This window comes from Canis lupus, chromosome 12 (assembly GCF_048164855.1).
Source record: "Canis lupus baileyi chromosome 12, mCanLup2.hap1, whole genome shotgun sequence".
Lineage (NCBI taxonomy): Eukaryota > Metazoa > Chordata > Mammalia > Carnivora > Canidae > Canis > Canis lupus.
The window spans coordinates 43,245,313-43,266,221 of NC_132849.1; the positions used below are offsets into that span (position 1 = coordinate 43,245,313).

At 43.3% G+C, this 20,909-nt stretch overlaps 1 protein-coding gene across 4 annotated transcripts in view; it reads right to left on the minus strand.

The window, feature by feature from the left end:
* LOC140601913 (kanadaptin-like) overlaps positions 1–20,909 on the minus strand; it is a 103,301-nt gene that overhangs the window by 58,339 nt on the left and 24,053 nt on the right. The window contains exon 14 of one of the 4 annotated variants that reach the window (XR_012004995.1): positions 15,096–18,748. The exons of 2 other annotated variants lie outside the window; for them this stretch is intronic. Coding sequence is in view for 1 of the 2 variants with exons in the window: in XM_072771357.1 (XP_072627458.1) it covers positions 20,705–20,742 (38 nt within the window). In the remaining variant the exon portion in view is untranslated. Of the gene's footprint in view, positions 1–15,095; positions 18,749–20,689; positions 20,743–20,909 lie in introns of those variants that run through there. One more of the 4 variants, XM_072771357.1, reaches the window with a different exon arrangement.

Genomic DNA, 20,909 nt, shown 5'->3' on the forward strand with positions numbered 1-20,909 from the left:
CTGACTCTTCCATCCAACTATCTCTGTGAACATGGCCAAGTTAGTTCACCTTTTTGTCTCAGTTTCCTCATCTGGAAAATGGGAATAACAAAAGTACCTACTTTTCTAGTGGGAGGTTGTTGCAAGGACTGAGTTAATATATAAGTGCTGGCCAGGTACTATTTTTGCATGTGGCTGTTGGTCTCAGGCAGCATTGTAGCAGCGGGCCCCTTGCTTGGTAAACCTCACAGGCAGTCCAGGAACCTGTATGAGGGTCCCCTCTGAGGATGTGTCCATGGAAGGAGGGCCAGTCTGGGTCTGTAGGCAGAATTTTTGCTACTGCTCAACCCCTCTGGAGGCAGTGGTCCAGGTGAAGCAATGACTTCCCTGCCAGCCTTTCTGCAGGCACCAGGCTCTGACAGTCTCACAGATGTGGGGATGCTGCCTGGGTCAGGGGTGGTGGAGGGGTCATGCAATCACACAGAGGGAGGCTGACCTTGAAGGCTGTTGCTGCTAGAATGACCTCTGACTGGACTGCCTAGGAAGACACCAAGGCCTCCAGGCAGCTTCCTGGGTAAGACAGCAAGGTGCCTGAAACCCAGAGGCCAGGAGCAAAATGGGCAGTGTCTTGGGGGAGAGGGTAGAAATTGAGGGGCTGGTGTGGGAAAAACCAGAAGAGGAGGGAAGGGAGGATTAAGGGAAAGGTAGTGGGTGGGGAGGAGGCTAGAGGCAGTGGGGAAGGTGGAAGACCAAAGTTAGGGAGGGGAGCTTGTCGAGGAGAGGAAGGAGGAGGCAGCTGAGAAGGAACCAGCAGGGAAACTAGTGGGGCTCCAGGCCAGAAAGGGCAGCTCCGCCTTCCCATCCCCAGTGTGACTGTTTACTGAACAGTGAGTCCTCCTTCCTCAGCAGAAACAGCAGCCTCGGCCTTTCTGGCCTATTCTGGCCTCTTCTGGCCTGATTGCATCCACGCACGCCTCCGAAGCACTAGTCAGGCAGCCGCTGGGGAGGACTCGGCAGGAGCCTCAAATGCCACCTACTCCCCGGCCTCTCTCCCAGTTGATGCTTCTATTTTAGGCACCACATTATTTCCTGCTGTGATTTTTTCAGCCTTCTAATTCGGGCTCTGAGGTAAGCCGTGACATCCGCTTCAGCTCCCGCAGCCTCCCCCTCCCACCCCCTGGAAGCACCAACTCGACCCTTCCCTGGGTGGCCACCCCTGCACCCCAGAGACTTTGAGGGAGTCACTCTGCCACAACTGCCCCCAAGGAGGCTTTAAGAGGAGGGCCTTACACCCCTCCTCCCTGCCCTGTGCCCGATGAAAGGCTAGTTAGAGTATTTCTGGGCAAGGATTTAGAAAAAAATGACGGGGACCAGGTATAAATTATACCACTGTGTCCCCTGTAGCTTTGCAATCAGTGGTTTTCAATTTTCTCTTGGACAAAAGCCCCTTTGAGAATCTGATGAAAGCTATGTACCCTTCTCCCAGAATGTGTCCATATGTAACCTCCCCCCTCCACACACAGACCCTGCAATTGTGATTATAATGTCAGAGTTGGGTATGCAACCCTAGGGGTCCCAGGACCCCAGGTCAAAAGCTTCAGCTCAGAGGCCCCCAGTATCCCATAGATCAGTTCCTCTTGCCAGTTTCCTCCCAAACAAACTCACTGTTCCCTTCTTCCTCTCCTCTCCTGTGATCTGCCTCTTTATATTCAAAGTGTGATCTATTTATTTATTTATTTATTTATTTATTTAAAGGTTTTATTTATTTATTCATGAGAGACACTGTGGGAGTGGGGGGTGGGCAGAGACACAGGCAGAGGGAGAAGTAGGCTCCATGCAGGGAGCCTGATGTGGGACTTGATCCGGAGACTCCAGGATCATGCCCTGGGCCAAAGGCAAGCAGGCGCTCAACTGCTGAGCCACCGAGGGATCCCCTCAACGTGTTTTAAAAAGTCGCTTTGCATGTGCAAGGATTTCACCCCCAAATGGCCATGGGAGGTCAGTGTGTAAAGTGCTTACTTGGGATGGGTGGGCACGCCTCTGATCTCCAGTCTAGTTCATTCCCTGGGTCCTGCCAAACTGGTGGTAGAAAGGACATCACACTTGGACTTGTGGAGACTTGCACTGGAATCCAACACCTAGTAGCTTTGGCGCTTTGGCCTCCCTGAGCCTCCACTTGATTTGCACAATGGGAAGTCTATTAATCAAGCTTCCCTCACAGAACTACATGAGCTAGTGCAAAGGGAGGCAACTCTCAAAGGTATTTCCCTGTCAAGGGAGGAGCCCATTTACTTCTCACTGAATCACTTGGACTTTGTCTGCTGCCCCTCAGAGCAGGCAACACTCGATGAAGTTTCTGTCTTTTTTAATGCCAATAGGAAAAATGAGTCCAAAATAAGGAAGTGATGGGAGATGAGTTATCTCCAGAATGATGAGTGAGAAGTCAAAAGCCCATCGCCAGGCAAACAGAGCAGCTACCGTGGAAATCAGTCTTTGAAATCTGGCTGCTCTTGATTCCCACAAGTGTTAAAAGGGATCCTCAATCTCTTCCTCTCCGATGAAACCTTCCCTACCACTTACAGACATGCCTCCCTCCCCTCTTCCCTGTTCCCTAAGGTGCCCTCTGCATCCCCCCTTAGCTCTTTCTCCTAGCCCTGTGCAATGTCTCTAGAGTGCGAGAGTCATGTCTACTGCCTAAATATGCATTCTTAGCCTGATGGCCTCCTCATTGTCCAGTTTGGGGACCTTTTCTCAGTCTCTGCTCTCTTAACTTCTGGATGTGTTTTCTGACACTACAGAGGGCCATTCTCAAGCTCTCTTACAGTAATACCCCAGCTTAGCTCTCTTCCCACCTCTTATTGCTCCTTCTCCATGCTGGCTCCCTTCCTCCTCTATGCCTTTGAAAGAGTCGCTGTGCCTAGGGCTCATCACATCACCATCAGTTCCCCAAGGTGTGCCCTCTGCCCTTTGGTGGCACTGACCCTGGTGGTTTCAGCTATCTCCTCTACCAGCTCTAACCTCTCTTGAGCTCCAGTCTGTTTCATCTGTCCACTGGGACAGTAAATGTAAGCCCTGTTATCATCTAAAAATGATTTCTTCATCTTCCCCCAAGTCAGCTCTCCCTCCTTTTTTCCCTTTTCTGTTTGAGGCATAACATCCCCCTGGTCACCCCAGCACAAAGGTGCCATCAACTTGGTACTCTTCTCTCCTCTCCTCCCACCTCCATGCCAGCACCAAATCCTGTCTGTCTCCCCTTTGGGATCTCCCTGGCATCCAGCCCTTCCTTCTCTTTCCCACCTCCACTCACTTGAACCTAGCTTTCAGCTTTGATGGTTGTAGTAGCTTCCTGGCTAGTTTTTCTACCCATAGTCTCTCTGTTCTGTTAACTTGGGAGTCAAGACCTATCTCCATTATAGCTTTCTCAACCATCTGAAAGGCTTTAGGACATCTTGCCTGTTCTAGTCACTTTGCCAGTACATCTTATCTTGCCAGGTGATCTCTCTCCTATTGTAACTTCATGTTTTACATTTTTCACCTAAACGGAAAAGACCCTAGAGCTCTTTCTCAGCCCCTGACCTAAGCTTGTGCAGGATGAGCCAAGACCTCTGGTGTTGCACCTTGGTATTTAACACAAGTGCTTCTGACTCCTCATTATCTCCCCTATTTGGTCTGTACCACTTCAGCCCTTTTCTTTATTAACCAAGGAATGCCCTCACCATAAAGCAGAGAACCCAAATTCCAATGCCTAGAGGGGCCAGTAGGTCATGAAATGGATGAAATAGGCCAGTTATACAATGACAGGGTGAAAGGAGATGGCATCTACATCCCATATCCCTAGTTAGAGTGGTTGCTTCTACTCAGTCCTCATTTATTGCCATTGGGCCAAGTATAACTAGATTTTCCAGCTTTTCAAAAGAAACAGATTTGGATTTTTATGAGAAATTTCCCAACTTTTAAAACACCGTGCAAGCCAAACAAAACATGACCTCAGGCTAAATTCAGTCTATAGGTAACTCCAGACATAAAGGCTTCCTGCTTTATAATTATTCTTGACACGGGAGAAAGCACTGTGGCTGGGAGTTTCTAAATTACAGTTGTGTCAGTAACAAGCTGTATACCCTTGGGCCTCAGTTTTCTCATCTGTACATGAAGGATCCTACTAAATGATCCCAAAGCCTTTTCAATTTGGTAATTCTGTGGTTCCTCAGCTTATCCTAAATGGTGGCGGAAATGCTGTTTAATTGAATTGTCTAGTTAGTGAGATTTACTATACAATTTTTAAAAATGAGATTTACCATAAAAACACTGAACAGGGCTCCCGGGTGGCTCAGTGGTTGAGCATCTGCCTTTGGCTTAAGTTGTGATGCCGGGGTCCAAGGATCGAGTCCCACATCAGGCTCCCTAGAGGGAGCCTGCTTCTCCCTCTGCCTATGTCTCTGCCTCTCTCTCTCCCTGTGTTTCTCACAAATAAACAAAATCTTTAAACACACACACACTGAACATAGATTACCATATTTCAAAGAACTAGACTACAGTAAGATATTGGTTAACAGAAATTCTCCAGGGTTAACTGGAAAATCCCCTTTTCATCAAGCTTATTGTTTAAAGACTTTCTAAAGTACTGGAGTTCAGTTTCCTGCCTTTCTAAGCACAGGAGATATAGCAATGCTGAGTGAGGGGAACTGATGACTCAATGTCTGGGGATGGCTCTGCCACCTGGGCTAATGGGGGATGGCTACAGAGCAGGCCAGGAGGTCCTCTCAGGCCACTCCCAGCCAAGGAACTGTTCACGGTCTGCAATCCCTGGCTGAGGCCAGAAGATAACTACACTGGGGCCTCACCAGCCTCTTTGCAAGACTCGGATCCCCAGGTTTAACATCCACATTGGGAGCCTAACCTCATCCATAAGGTGGGAATTGGGCAGAAAACTGATCTGCCCAGAATGTGTGTCAAGGCTAAATGTCATGACCTCACCGAGCTTCTTCTTCCCAAAAAGAGTAAGAGTTTTGTAGCCCAACACATCTTAGTTGGAATCTAGACTCTTCCACTTTTTAGCTGTGTGACTTTAGGCTAATACCCAGCCTTTCTGAGACTTGGTTTCCTCATCAGTAAATTGGAGGTAACATCATAGACTTGTTACAAAGGGCTAGTGACAGTGTCTGCCAAGTAGCTCCAATGGTGTTTGGAGTTTAATAAGTGCTACATAAGTGGAAATCATTCTTTTATTAGGAAGTAACATCTTTTATCATTTTTAAAAGAGATTATTTATTCATGAGAGACACACAGAGAGAAGCAGGGACATAGGCAGAGTGAGAAGCAGGCTCCCCGTGGGGAGCCCAATGCGGGACTCAATCCCAGGACTCCCAGATCATGCCCTGAGCCAAAGGCAGATGCTCAACCAGCCACCCAGACGACCCCAGACTGTATTTTAAATGATAAAAGATTGGGATGCCTAGGTGGCTGAGCCTTTGGCTCAGGGCATGATCCTGGAGTCAGGGGATCGAGTCCGCATTGGGCTTCCTGAGGGGAGCCTGCTTCTCCCTCTGCCTATGTCTCTGCTTCTGTCTCTCATTAATAATAAATAAAATCTTTTAAAAAATCCAATCTGATTCTTTAGTTTTTTAGTTAGCAGGGTTAGAAAGTAAATACCGGTCATCTTCTATTTTCCACAATAGACATTTGAGAAACTAACTCTTTACAGAATTAGATGTTGTCTCCAGCTCCCTGTCTCCCTTCCAGCCTATCCTATCATCCTGAAATAAAGATACCAGCCTTACAATCAAAACCAACATCTCCGTTTTGCAACTGCCATACTAATCATTGATTCAGTCAAGAATCATCAATGGATGGAAAAGTCTAGTGAGAGCAGAGTATGCACAGACTTAAAATATCTCACCTTAAATTACTTATTAATTATAAAGGGAGATTCACAGAGCTGGAACAAAAATCCTAAGATTTGTATGGAACCATGAAAGACCCCAAATAGCCAAAGGAATGTTGAAAAAACAAAACAAAAACAAAAAACAAAGCTGGTGGCATCACAATGCCAGATTTCAAGATATAGTACAAAGCTGTAATCATCAAGACAGTATGGTACCGGCACAAAAACAGACACATAGGTCAATGGAACAAAATACAGAACCCAGAAATGGACCCTCAACCCTGTGGTCAACTAATCTTCAACAAAGCAGGAAAGAATATCCAATGGAAAAAAGACAGTCTCTTCAACAAATGATATTGAAAAAATTGGCCAGCCACAAACAGAAGAATGAAACTGGACCACTTTCTTATACCATTCACAAAAATAAACTGAAAATGGATGAAAGACCTAAATGTGAGACAGGAATCCATCAAAATCCTAGAGAAGAACAAAAGCGGCAACCTTTATGACCTCAGCCGTAGCAACTTCTTGCTAGACAAGTCTCCAAAGGCAAGGGAAACAAAGGCAAAAATGAACTATTGGAATTTCATCAAGATAAAAAGCTTTTGCACAACAAAGGAAACAGTCAACAAAACCAAAAGACAACCTACAGAATGGGAGAAGATATTTGCAAATGTCTTATCAGATAAAGGCTTAGTATCCAAAATCTATAAAGAACTTTCCAAACTCAGCACCCAAAGAACAAATAATCCAATCAAGAAATGGGCAGAAGACATGACCAGAGATTTCTCCAAAGACATACAAATGGCTGACACATGAAAAATGCTCAACGTCACTTGGCATCAGGGAAATACAAATCAAAACCACACCACGTCACACTGGTCAGAATGGCTAAAATTAACAAGTCAGGAAATGCCAGATGTTGGCAAGGATGCAAAGAAAGGGGAACCCTCTTAGATGGGAATGCTAAATGGTACAACCACTCTGGCAAACAGTGCGGAGGTTCCTCAAAAAGTTGAAAATAGAGCTACCCAGCAATTGCACTATTAGGTATTTATCCAAAGGATACAAACATAGTGATTTGAAGGGGCACCTGCGCCTCAATGTTTATAGCAGCAATGTCCACAACAGTTAATATATGGAAAGAGTTCAGATGTCCCTTGTCAGATGAATGGATTAAGATATGGAGTATACGTTCAATGGAATACTACTGAGCTATCAAAAAAAAGAAATCTTGACAATTGCAACTACATGAATGGAACTAGAGAGTACTATATGCTAAGCAAAATAAGCCAATCAGAAAAAGAATTATGATTTCATTCATATGTGGAATTTAAGAAACAAAACAGGAGCATAGGGGAAGGGAGGGGAAAAAAAGATGAAATCAGAGAAGGAGACAAACAATAAAAGACTCTTAATCATAGGAAACAAACGGTTGCTGGAGGAGAGATGGGGGGATGGGCATTAAGGAGGGCACGTGATATAATGAGCACTGGGTATTATATAAGACTGACGAATCACTGAACTCTACCTCTGAAACTAATAATATACTATATGTTAATTAATTGGATTTAAATTAAAAAAGAAAAAATTATAAAGGAAGAGAAACAGTAACTTTACAGTGGAGAAACCTGGCAGACACTTCTTTAGCCAAGTGTTTGAAGTTAATGTCACCAACACCGAAACAAGCAAACATCAAGTGGTTCCTGATAGGATGCACTACGAAAGACATAGCATCACATTTGTGAGACTCCTGTCCACAAATGCCTAACCTGAATCTAATCATGAGCAGACATCAGACTAGACCAAGCTGAGGGACATTCTACAAAATGACTGGCCTATACTCTGGAAAAATATGAATGTCATGAAAGAGAAAAGAAAAGCTGAAGAATTGTTCTGAATTAAAAACAAAAGGGATAAGACAGTTAAAAGGAATGTGTGATCCTGGGTTGGATCCTGGACTAAAAAAGTATCATTATAAAGAACATTACTGGAACAACTGGACAAATTTAATATGGGTTATATATTAAGTAGTGGCATCATATTGATGTAAATTCCGATTTTGATTTTGTGTAAAACAAAATTCTTGTTCTTGAGAAATTTACAATGAAGTATTTAAGGGCAAAGATGTATAATGTTTGCAATTCACTCTAAAATCATTCAAAAAAGGAAAATCAGTATAAACATGGAAAAACACAAGCCAGGAGAGGGAATATTAAAACAAATATAGCAAAATGCTCACATCGGTGGACTTGAGTAAAGAGGACACAGGAGTTCTTTGTACTAGTCTAGATTTTTGGTCAGTTGAAATTATTTCAAAATAAAAAAGTAAAAAAGAAAAAAAAAGTCAGAGCCTCGTGTGAAGTCCAAAGAGACTGACATGAGATGAGGTCCAAACCCAGCCCTGTCAGCTGCAAGATGCTTAACATCCCTAGACTCTGTCCCTTCACTAAAATGTACAGAATAATAATGCTCTTCTCTTAGGGTTGCCAAGAGGACTAAATGAGGTAGTCTATAAAAAAAATCTGGTACATGTCAACATTTTGGTCTCAGATTCTACAAGTATATGCCGCTAAGAGTCCAGAAGTGATAAATACAAACAGAATTCTTGCTCTTCATGCAGCTTATACTGTAGTCAAAACAGTGGCAAATAAATAAATGAACAGGCAGACATAGCACTACAAACTGCCATAAATTCTATGAGTAATGGAGTGGCAGGAGAGCTGGGGAACCCTACCACATATACAGTGGTCAGGGAAAGCCTTATCAAGGAAATGACATCTAAGCCGAGACTGAAAAACAAAGAGGGAGGGGTTGGCAGTCTCGGTGGTGGGAGCAGCAGGAGCACAGGCCCTGAAGTGGGCAAGCACTCAGCACATGCAAGGAACTATGACATTCTCTCCTCTGCTAGAGCATTTAGGACGCTGTGAATGCCCCTGAGGGACTGGGGCAGCAGAATATCCAGCACAGATTGGTCACTCCGTGTTTGCTGAGTAAACAGGGGAATAGATATCCCTTGGTTTCAGTATCTGCCATGGGGAGATCTTCCCTTTCCCAGCCCTTAGCTATACTATGTAAAAGGAAGGTTTCTTTTGAACTTGCAATTCAGACATTTACCCCTCTGTGGGCAGTTTGCTTAGATCACAGAGCTGGAAGGCACCCTAAAAATCCCATGCTCCCACCTCTCAAGTTGGAAGGAAGAAGCAAAGGCCCAGGCTCAGAACAGACTTGCCAGAAACCATGGATCCAGTTGGGGGCCCATGTCTGGTGCCTTCCCCAGCCCTGCAAGCCTGCCTTGTTTATTTGTTCAACAAGTTTGTTTCAGCCATGGCACAGCCTGTTCTGGCTCTGGAACATTTATGAGATGAGCCAAAAAATCACAGAAAAATGGTCTGCTATTGGAGCAAAGGGGTGGGGCAGCCAGGGTGGGAGACAGGTTTCAGGCCAGCTCTGGGGCAGAGTTTTGGCTTGTTCTTTGCTGTCTTTTTCCCTTCTGCCCTTGAGAACCAAAGAGACTCCAGTGGGATTTCCTGCCTCAGTTTCTCTAGAACCATGATGTGGAAAGACAGAACATTTGACCATAAAATTTTCAATTCTCATCTCCACCCTCATTAGCTCCATTCCCAAACCCACTTCCACTCACTGAGTTCATGCCACAGCCTGATCCACTCCATTGGCCCAAGGGCAGAGAAGGTACACCAGCAGTGTGGGGCTGTTTGGCCCCTCTCCTGGCAGCACCCTCTTTATCTCTGCTGAATTCCTGCTTCTTTCAAAACCCCGTGGTTATGTTGCCACTTCTAAAACGTACTCCTCAGGTTGTTGGCCAGCCACTTTCCAAATTTTAAAAAGCTCAACCAGGATAAACAAGATAGCTAAAATGTTGACTGCTTTTGTCTGACTGGATACTTACTCGGTGTAGTAATGCTAGTTATTATCTTGTGTTGATCAAACGCATTTACTTATTTGCAGTTACATAAATAATCACCAAAAACTTAAAAGTAAATAATTAATAAATGCAGTTTTTGGTGACAACTTAATTTATTTAAACCTTAATTAAGTCTAGGGTGGAGAGCGGATCGGTTAAGGGTGACAAAAGGAATTCTAGTGGTAACAATGTGACCCTAAGGTCCTATGCAGCCCTTTGGTACACATGGCTGCTTCATTTCCCCAAAAAGCCTGGTACATAGTAGGTACTCAGAAAGTGTTCACGGAATGCATGAGTGTGTGAGGATGATGATCCTTCCTGGCCCCTGGGGTCATCTTCTGCCCTTTTACTCCAGGCAGCTCCCCAACAAGCAGAGTCTGGCCAGCTGTGGGAGGTGCTGTTCTCCTTCATTTCCAAGATTAGCTCAGACCTTAAAAATCACAGCCCAGCGCCTGCTCCTTTCATGCCAAGGAAAACAGTAGATGTCAGAAGCCTCCTTAGGTATCTGGAAGAGAACAGCTCCTTCTGCTCCCTCCCTTCCTTGTATGAGGTCATTGAATCAGGATGACAAAGCAAACAGTGACATGTGTTGGGGCTTGTTTCTGCCCTGATTCCAGGCTTCTCCAGCCTCTCCCTCCTCCTGATCTTTAGAATGGCAGCCTAGGTGTGGACAACTAACTGAACTGAACTCAGTCCTTGGGATCCTGGGAAATGGATGCTAATTAGGAGGCATCCTCTGCAGCAGTAAAGAGAAGGTCCTGGGGCACCAGGGTGGCTCAGTCAGTTCAGCATCTGACTCTTGATTCTGGTTCAGGGATCGTGGGATTGAGCCTGAGTGGTTGGGCTCCGCACTCAGTGGGGAGTCTGCTTGCGATTTTTTCCTTCTGCCCCTCCACCTACTCACACACTCATACACTCTCTCTCAAATAAAAAATAAATATTTTTTTAAAAAGAGTGAGGGGATCCCTGGGTGGCTCAGCGGTTTGGTGCCTGCCTTTGGCCCAGGGCACGATCCTGGAGTCCCGGGATCGAGTCCCACGTCGGGCTCCCGGCATGGAGCCTGTCTCTCTCTCTCTCTCTCTCTCTCTCTCTCTCTAATAGATAGATAGATAAATAGATAGATCGATCTTAAAAAAAAAAAAAGAGAGAGGGGAACCTGGGTGGCTCAGTGGTTGAGCGTCTGCCTTTGGCTCAGGTCATGATGCTGGTGTCCTAGGAAGGAGTCCTGCATCAGGCTCCCTGTGGGGAGCCTGTTTCTCCCTCTATGTCTCTGCCTCTCTCAAGAATAAATAAATAAAATCTTAAAAAGAGAGAGAGAGAGAGAAAAGATCCTAGATAAACCTCAGTAAAACAGGGAATTGGGATATTAGCACCACTGAACATTTGCACAGGGGTTTCTCAGGCTTCAGTGTGCTCTCATTAGTTCTCATTTGAGTTAAAGAGGGCTAGAATTCTTTTCCACCTTTGCAGATGAGAAAATAGAAGCTCATTCAAGGTCAGCAATTTAATCAGGGTTATGTGGTTTGAGGGTCACAGAGCCAGACTTGAATTGTGTGACTCTAGTTACATCTTCTGACTTCACAACATTTCCTTGAATTTGAGTGATTGATACACCTGCTTCATGCTTTTTGACTACTGTATACCACCATATATTACTTATTTAACACTCTTCTTTAAATAAATTCACTTTAGAAATTGACTTTATTCTAAGCAACAATATATGTGCATCTGTATCTATGCATAAGTAATATGTGTATATATTTATATGTGTAGCTACTAAAATTAAACATTTTCATTCTCATATCTTAAAGTCAATTCTCATAACACCAGGGATGCCAATGCACTCTTTGAGAAACTGTCCAACTGTCCTACATCAACTCTGCATTACTAAGGATAGATCTTCACAGACTGGCAGCCAAGTGGCTGCCCTTGTTGAAATGGCTATGCCTCAAAATCACAAAGTTACTGAATCATGGAGGATAAAACTGAAATCATGGAATCCAACTCCTAAGGGGCAGGACCTTATACAACACACCTAATCACAGTCCTAAAAATTAAAGGGGACACCATTCAAAGACATAAAGATGAATCAGATATAGTCCTTGCTCTTAAAAACTCAGAATTTACAAACATAAACAACTGAAAACTATAAAGACTGAGAAAAGGATCTGGGATCAGAGAAACTCTAGACTTGGTTCCACCATGAACTTGGCATGCCTTTGGGCAAGTCACCTCATGTTTCTGAGTCTCAATTTCCTTAAACAGAGATGATAATATCTCTTCTTGTTACCTTTTAAGACTGACAAGAGATTCAGATTTTTAAAATGGGCATAATATATGAAAACATCAAGTTGTTCACCTCAATTATATACAATTTTTGTCAATTATATCTCAATAAAGATGGAGGGAAATGGAATGAAAAATCCTCTGTAAAAAACCATAAAGCTGTAATACAGTGTGTTAAGAACTAAATAGGCAATGCCCAAACTCCTCCATAGAATATTTTCATTACCACTGGAGAATGACTTTCTCAAGGTGAAATGACGGACCAGCAACAAGTCTGGGAAGAGATTTGAGGAGTACCATTTGGTCTTACCAGCATCCGTGACTAACTTGCTGCTCTCGGGTCTTGGGCCCAGGAAGACACTGATGACCCAAGCCAGCTTGCTGACTAACTCTTTCAGAATTTTTATTTTTTTCTCTGATTTGTACTCCTTTTTCTGCTTTGAAACATTTTCTTCTTGCTTCCAGCCCAGCACGTAACTTGATGGCATAGTAATGTGTCTCTACTGCCCTCTTGTGGTCATTTTCTGACACTGCGGCATTAACTTTCGAAGGGATGTGCGTGACAGCCTGAGGAAATCAGAGCCAACCCTCAAGATCAAGATTTTCCAGGCCCAGCAGAGGACTTAAAGCCCAAATTAAAGCCAGCTGCCGGAATTCAGAGCTCTTTGACGGGAAGGGGTAGTTCTGCCTGGTTTTGCCCCAAGTGGGACAGGAATCTAGGCCCTCTCCATTAACGGACTACTAAAATGGTCAATTCCTGGATTGTCCAGTTTGTCTGGAGCAAGAGCTTGGAAATGAAGGCAGCTCAGAGGTATCCTTTCTCTGCCTGGAAGACCCAGAGTAGAGTAGAAAGGGCCAGGACCAGAACTTCCAACCCCCACTTATTTAAAACAACCATAAATTGAGTCCATTTTTGTGAACTGATAGGTGCCAAGGGGTGAGAGTGGGGTACAAGATATATCATTCCTGTCCTCAAAAACTCATAAAGCTTACAAATGTAAATAACCCAAGCATATATATAATTAATGGAGATCAGGCCAAAGGAGTAAGGGCCATTATAGAAGTAAAAAACAAAATGCTACAAGGCTGGTGGGAAAGGAGAGATTCATGACGACCATGGGAATCATAGTTTTCTGAAGGTACTGAGACTCAAGCTGGACTTAAAAAAAAAATAACAGGCATGAGCAGTTATGAGCAAGGAAGACCACAGTGATACTAATAATAGCTACATTTGGAAGGAGTTGATTATGCATCAAGACAGCTAAGAGTTTTATAAACATCTGTTATTTAATCTCCATAAACTATGAGGCATTATTTTCTCAATTTGATAGACCAGGAAACTGAAGCTTAAGGCCATATACAGCAGGGCTTGATAGAAAATATAGGAAGAAGTAAAAGCTAAAAGTGTTTGGGGAAATAATCAATTACTAGAGCATCAGGTACACCTGGTCAAGTGGCAGAAAGGAAGGGACAAGGGTAATATGGGGTGTATGATCATCAGAAAGTACAAGACCTTACAATCCAGGATTTTAAAGCCTCAAATGAATTTAGACCTCACCCTTTGGAGACTGAAGAACCTTTGAGATTTTTCTTTTTCTTTCTTTCTTTCAGACTTTATTTATTTGAGAGAGAGAGAGAGAGAGAGAGAGAGAGCATGAGCAGTGGGGAGTAGAGGGAGAAGCAGATTTCCTGCTGAGCAGGATGTAGGATTCAATCCCAGGACCCCAGGATCATGACCTGAGCCAAAGGCAGACACTTAATCAACTTAGCCAAACAGGGGCCCAACCTTTGAGATATCAGAGCACAGGATCCTACTCAGGGATGCATTTTAGGATAACTCGGGTGTGTGGAGAAGAGTGTGATGAGGCAGGGACAAGAAGAAAGGACCTCTGTGAAGCTTGGGTCAGGGCAGTGGGCAAGTGAAAAAATGAATCTTAAAACCTTTACATGCAGAAATAGTTAAAACTGACTTGGAAGATGAAGAGAATGGAGCTACCTTTGGGGGGGAACTACTGTCCCTTCCCATGTTGTCCCCTCCAACCCACCTCCATCAATGCCAGGTCTTACTGTGGGAAGGGAAACTTCTGGTCTCCCATGGAATGGAAGCCTCAGTCTCACCCTGGACTAAGGTTGTGCCAAACCTCTAAGACCAAACAAAACAGAGTAAAGTCTGCTGTGAGACCAGAGAAGAAATCTTAAAAATTGTTCTCAATGCCCACAACAAGCAAGGAATCTCAGGATCAAAGAGCACCCTGTCACAGAAGAGATCAGGCCAGTTTAATGCTGTGACCCACTTCCCAAAGGTCAGGGAGAGTATTTTATGTCATTTCCCAGTAGTCTGTTGAACCTGGTTGGGTCCAAACAGGGTTGGATTAGACCCTGTATAGGAAGGCAGCTGCCCCCCAGGGGCTTGAATTCCTGCTTTTGACTACAGCAGGGCTGGGCTGGCAGGGTTCCCTCTGGTTCCCCACTCTCAGGAAGCTGGCCACAGCTGCTGGCTACTTGTCACACCCTATCTGGAAGGTGGCAGCATTTCAATGGTAAAGCAACAGATGCCCAGGCAGTAGCTAAGAGCCTCAAGTTTGTTGGGAATTGTGTCATATTTCCCAAAAGAGCTAACTCCATCCAGTTTCGACAAAGTGGTAACCGGTAAAGGTTGGGCTACAAGGAGACAGTGAGGCTTCATAATTCCTATCCTAGATTGGGGCAATTCCAGGAAAAATATTTAAGGCAGGCACTCAACAAACATCTGAATGTACCAGGCACTGCAAACTCCTTAGAAATTTCCTAAAGCAAAGAGACTTGCCTTAATGTTAAATATATACTTCTTTTTCTCTCCAGTACGCTGCTTACTGTTGACACTTTACCTTTTACCTCCAATAAATGAGTTTCCATACCAAGAAAAAGTGCTCCCAATACCAAAAAAAAAAAAAAAAAGGGCAATCAGCTATCCAAAACTGGGGTGTGCTGTAAACTCCTTGCCTGCCTACTGGTCTTTAAACCCCTCCTGACTCTTAGGCTCACCTGATAGAAGTTGTTGTCCAGCCTTCTCTCTTGAGATCCAGACTTCTGAATCCACTGCTTTCCTGACATATTTCCTTAGATGTCTCAATGGGACATCAAGCTCAACTTGTCCAAAACTGAACTTTTACTCTCCTCTAACTCCACCCCCTCCTCCCACCAATCCATCACTCAGTCTCAGCTATTCCACTTTTCAAGATATTGCTAGGACCCTTGTACCTCTTTGCATTTGATCTTTACTTAGTGCAAGCTGCTACAATCTCTCACCTGGACTTCTGTAGCAGACTTTTTTTTTTTTTTTTTAATTTTATTGATTCATGAGAGACATAGAGAGAAGCAAAGACATAGGCAGAGGGAGAAGCAGGTTCGCCCCAGGGAGCCTGATGCAGGACTCGATTCCAGGACCCCGACCTGAGCCAAAGGCAGATGCACAACCACTAAGCCCACAACCAAGTGCCCCTGTAGCAGACTTCTAACCTGTCTTCCTGCATCCTCTTGTCCTCTTCCCTCTTTCCTCCACACTGTAACTTTGAATGTTCTCTTAAAAACCCAAATCTGATCATTTCACCATCACTAACACCCAAATGGCTTCCCACTGCTCTTTAAATCTAGAGAAGATGTCCTGGGGAGACCAGGACAGCTGACCAGGGACACCTTGCATTTAGTTAACATATTATGTTCTTGCTGTTACGGTATTTTTTGTAATGACTAAAAAGGAGACGGGATTACCTTGATTTCTGGTGATCATAAAATTGCAACGTCCCAGTTTAGGAGGGGATAATTAGCCTTTTGAACAGAAACTTTTCAAGTGTCTGTGAACGGAGGCACACATTACTTCTTAAAGTCCTTGTAAACACCATGAGCCTGATGGGTCCTTGAAGATGAATTAGCCTAGAGCAGGGGTTAGCCAATGATACCTGCAAGCCAAATCAGGACTCCAACCTGTTTTATAAATATTTATTGGAACACAGCCATACTCATCCATTTGTGTACTGCCTAGGCCATTTGCCCTCCAATAGCAGAGCTGGGTGGTTGTAACAGGGACTGCATGTTTGCAAAGCCTAAAGTTATCTAGTCATTAACAGAAAAGGTTTGCTGACCATGCTGTAGAGTTTAGGCTGCACATTAAAATCATCTGGAGTGCTTTTTATTTTTCTTTTTTAAGATTTTATTTATTTATTCATGAGAGACACAGAGAGACAGGCAGAGACATAGGCAGAGGGAGGAGGGAGAAGCAGGCTCCACTCAGGGAGCCTGACGCGGGACTCGATCCCGGGTCCCCAGGATCACGCCCTGGGCTGAAGGCAGCACCAAGCTGTTGGGCCACCGGGGCTGCCCGCTGGAGTGCTTTTTAAAAGAGATCACATCAAAGATTCTGATTAAACTGATTTAAGGGGGCACCTGGGTGTCTCAGTCAGTAAAGCATCTGCCTTTAGTTCAGGTCATGATCCCAGAGTCCTGGAATCCAGCCCCACATTGGGCTCCCTGCTCACCAGGGAGCCTGCTTCTCCCTCTCCTCCCTGCTTGTACTATTTCAGGCACTATGTCTGTCTCAAACAAATGAATAAAATCTTAAAAAAAAAAAAAAAAAAAAGATTTAAAGTGGGATCCAAGTATTAAAATGAAAGACTTAACAAATTTCCCTAAGTGATTCTAATACGCAGCCACAGTTGAGAATCACTAATTTTATCCAGTCTCTTGCCTCAGATGAGGAGCCAGGCCCACAGGTCAGGATTTGTCTCCTGTTTGTAATGAGTGACAACTACTAGTACCTTCAAAGCCCTGTACTACATTATCTGATTTGACCCTTAGAACAAATCCAAGGTTCAAAGAACAGGAAGCATTACTGTCCCTGCTTCACACATAACAGAATTGAGGCTCAGGGGACTTAAGTGATGTCCCCAAAGTCTCCTATTTAGTAAAGGGAGTAAAGATTCATGAGCACATCTTTTCAACCAAATTCAACTGACCACTGATGTTCACTGTACAAGTAACAGATTTATGTTTTATTTTGGCATATGGATCGCTTCTCGTCCTTTTGGCTAAGATCAAGTGTATTTTGGCATATGGAAACCTATTCACTTTCGGGGTCTCCAGAACACTTAGAAATCTGCCTTCCTAAATAGATGATGCTCTGTGAGCCCCTAGGATTCCTTAGGAACACCGTGAGGGGAGAGGGAGAGGATGCCTATGGGTATGTATCTATATAGAATCTATAGATCCCATCTCCAAGGCCACACTTAAACTAGAACAGATGTTTTTATCTGTTCAAGCCTAAGGATCCCACACACGATTTTGTTTGAATGAAGAGTTCCACCTCTGAGGATCAATAACATGGCTGGGACCTAAGATGGCATGGTCACTCTGCCCCCAAATTCCTGTCAGTTCTTATATCAAGTTCTTCCCTGTTGGTCTAAATGAAGTCCAAAATTATAATAGTTTCTCATAATACAATATTGGTATTGTTCATTGAGAAATGAAAGGCATCACTTTCAGTAGACCGGACCTCCTATATCTGTCAGGGTAACTGAAGTTTCTTATTACTGCTCCCTGCCTATTTCATGCATGCCATATAATGGAAAAAAATATATGCCACATTTTATATATGCCATATAAAAGACAGAAAACATCACCCTCATCCACTTTCTTGCTGGGCCACAGAGTTTCTCCTGCCTGCTCACTGGATCTGCCTCCAGCCTAATCTACAAACTTTCCACCTTGCTGCCACTCTTAGGCTTTCATTCATTCCCTGTGGAAGTGAGGCCTTCATTAACCTTTGAGGGGGAAGAGGGTGGGGGGGCGGGAGGGAGGGATGATATTTTCTCACATTTCTTTGTATTTCAAGAGAGGAAGAACTTTTATTCTCCTCTCCATAGAGGTGAGAAGCCTCACGCTGGGTAGAACACATCCAACTTTTCATTCTATGACCTTATTTGCACCTTCGCACGGGAGAAGGAGTGACTAATCTGATTGGTCAGAGTACAGGACATGCCAAGAACTGAGTTTGTATCAAGACTAGTGCCTGAGTGCACAAGATGGTACTAAGGTCCTAACTGTGTCCTGATAAATCAGGGTCTGTTCTCAAACCTGGCAGGAGGATGATAGTAGGAGGGAGTAGGACGCCCCCACTCTGTATCTACTTTTAGTTCCAGGAATGACTGGGGCACCCAGGGTCACACTATGGCATGACCTCATATTTCAACACTTGTTTGAGGAAACTGTATCAGTGAAGCCTAGGGTCTAACTGACAGAAGCACCCTATTCCTCAAGTGAAGCACAGTCCCTAAAACTTAATGAAAGACACTGTGGCCTTACCCAAACGTGAGACATCTTCTTCTCTTTTAATAGAGTTATGTCTCTCACTTTACCAATTCTCAAATATATGGTTTTTACATACATACACAAACACTTTTAAACATAAATGCCAAATTCAAGGGCATCAGATGAGTAGATAAATTTAGAGAGCCAAGAGTGGAAGAAAAGGCCAGTTACCAGATTTTACAAAAGATCACCTGAACTCCTTCTCTGGATATTCAACTTGATATAGTACCCTAAATATCCTATGTCACATGGTCCACAAGATCTTCCTCTAGGATTCTGAAGCAGTCAATAGCCATACTTGTCATTCAGATGGGTCCTGCCATCTCCACTTTGGCCTAGATCAGAGTATAAAGAAAGAAAGAAACACATTCACTTTCCCAAAGTCAGGAGGGAAAAGATACCCAGACATTAGTGGGCTAAAAAGTAAAAGTTTCTTCTATTCTAGAACTCTACCTTTTTGCATATATGACTTCAAGACATGGTCCTCTTTTCACTTCTATCCTTACATTTATTAGCCAATAAAAAGCAAACATTTCTTGTAACAAAATTTCTATTAACTACTAGTATATTAGAAACCTGATCCATAAAAAAAGCAACCTATGATAACCATATGGAGAGCAAGCAGCTCATATACTGCCTTAAAAGTGTGCCTGAACTGTGTTCTGAAAAATCAGGGTCTGTTCTCAAACAGATCTTGAACATAAGCTGTACAGTCTCTATAGAATGAAATTTATAATGTCTTAAATATGTTTATAGCCTCTGATCCAGCATGTTAACTTTTATGGTTTTTCTACACATGAACCTCTACACTTGAAAAAGTATTTCAGAGGTTACTTATTGCAGAATTTTTTTTTAATTCAATTAACATATAATGTATTGGTTTTCAGAGGTAGAGGTCAGTGATTCATCAGTTTTATATAACATCCAGAGCTCATTACATCATGTGCCCTCCTTAATGTCCATCACCCAGTTACCCCATCCCCCTACCCCGGTCCCTCCATGCAGAGTTGTTTATAATGGCAAAACTGGAAACACAGGAAATATTCATTGAGGGAACTGAATAAATAAGTAATGGTATTATCTATACCATAAAAAAGAACTATGGAAGAAAGGAAGAAAAGATGGAAGGAGGGAAGGAAGGAAGGAAGGAAGGAAGGAAGGAAGGAAGGAAGGAAGGAAGGACGGACTAGGGAAGGAAGGACAGGGAGGGAGAGAGGGAAAGAAGGAATCTATAAATAGCTATGGAAGGATCTCCATATAGTGTTAAGTGCAAGACAGCAAAGTATAGAATATGCTTCTATTTGTGTAAGAACAATGGTGAAATATTATGTATTTTATTGCTCACATAAGCATTTTATGTGACATATATAAGAACTCATAAGAAAGGGATACTTGGCTGGCTTTAGAGGAAAACACTGAGTAGCTGAGGCAAAGCTAGCAGTTGTTTTTTTAACTGTAAAGAAAATGTGAAAGACATGCAGAAGTAAAGAAAAAATTGTAATGAACCTCCATTCATCACCCAGCTAAAACAATTATCAATATGTGGCAAGTCCTACTTTATCTATTACCCCCTCCATGCTCCCTCATCCTCTATCTCTACAGGATTATCTTAAGGCAATACCAAATACCATTCCATCTGTAAACATTTCTGTACTTAGTCCTAGAAGATAAGGACTTTTCCTAAAAAACATAACATCACCTACACTTTAAAACAATTAATAATTTTCTAGTATCATCATATATCTGGCTAGTATTCAAAATTATCTGACTGGTATATAATTTTTTAAATGGCTGTTTGTTCAAATAAGGATGTAAGCAGAATCCACAAATTATATTTAGTAGCTATGTCTTTTTAGATCTTTTACTCTGTTTCCCTAGAAGGAAGAACTTTCCCACTACATACTCTTTTAAGATTTTTTTTAAAGATTATTTATTTATTTGAGAGAGAAAGAGAGCACGACCAGGGGAAGGGGCTGAGGAAGAAGGAAAAGCAGACTCCCCCCTGAGCAGGGAGCCAGATGTGGGGCTCGATCCCAGGACCCTGAGATCATAACCTGAGCCAAAGTTAGATCCTTAACCAACTGAGCAGCCCAGGTGCCCCTACTTATTTGAGAGAGAAAGAGAGAGAGAGAGAGGAAAGGACAGAGACAGAGAGGGAGAGGGGAACAGGGAGAGAGGCAGAGAGGGAAAAAGAGAGAGGGAGAGAGAGAGAGAGAATACGAGAGAGTGAATGGGAGGCAGAGGCATAGGGAGAAAGAATACCAAGCAGACTCTGCACTGAGCAAGGAGCCCTACATGGGGCTTGATTTCACGACGCTGATATCACAACCTGAAATGAAACCAAGAGGTGGACACTTAACGAACTGTGCTACCTAGGCGCTCCATCTTACCATATACTCTTATAAAACTTTATTTTGAACCTTAAACATACATTACCTATTCAGAAATATAAATATGTAAGTCTTAGAAGAGAAGAAAAGTAATAGAAAACAATCT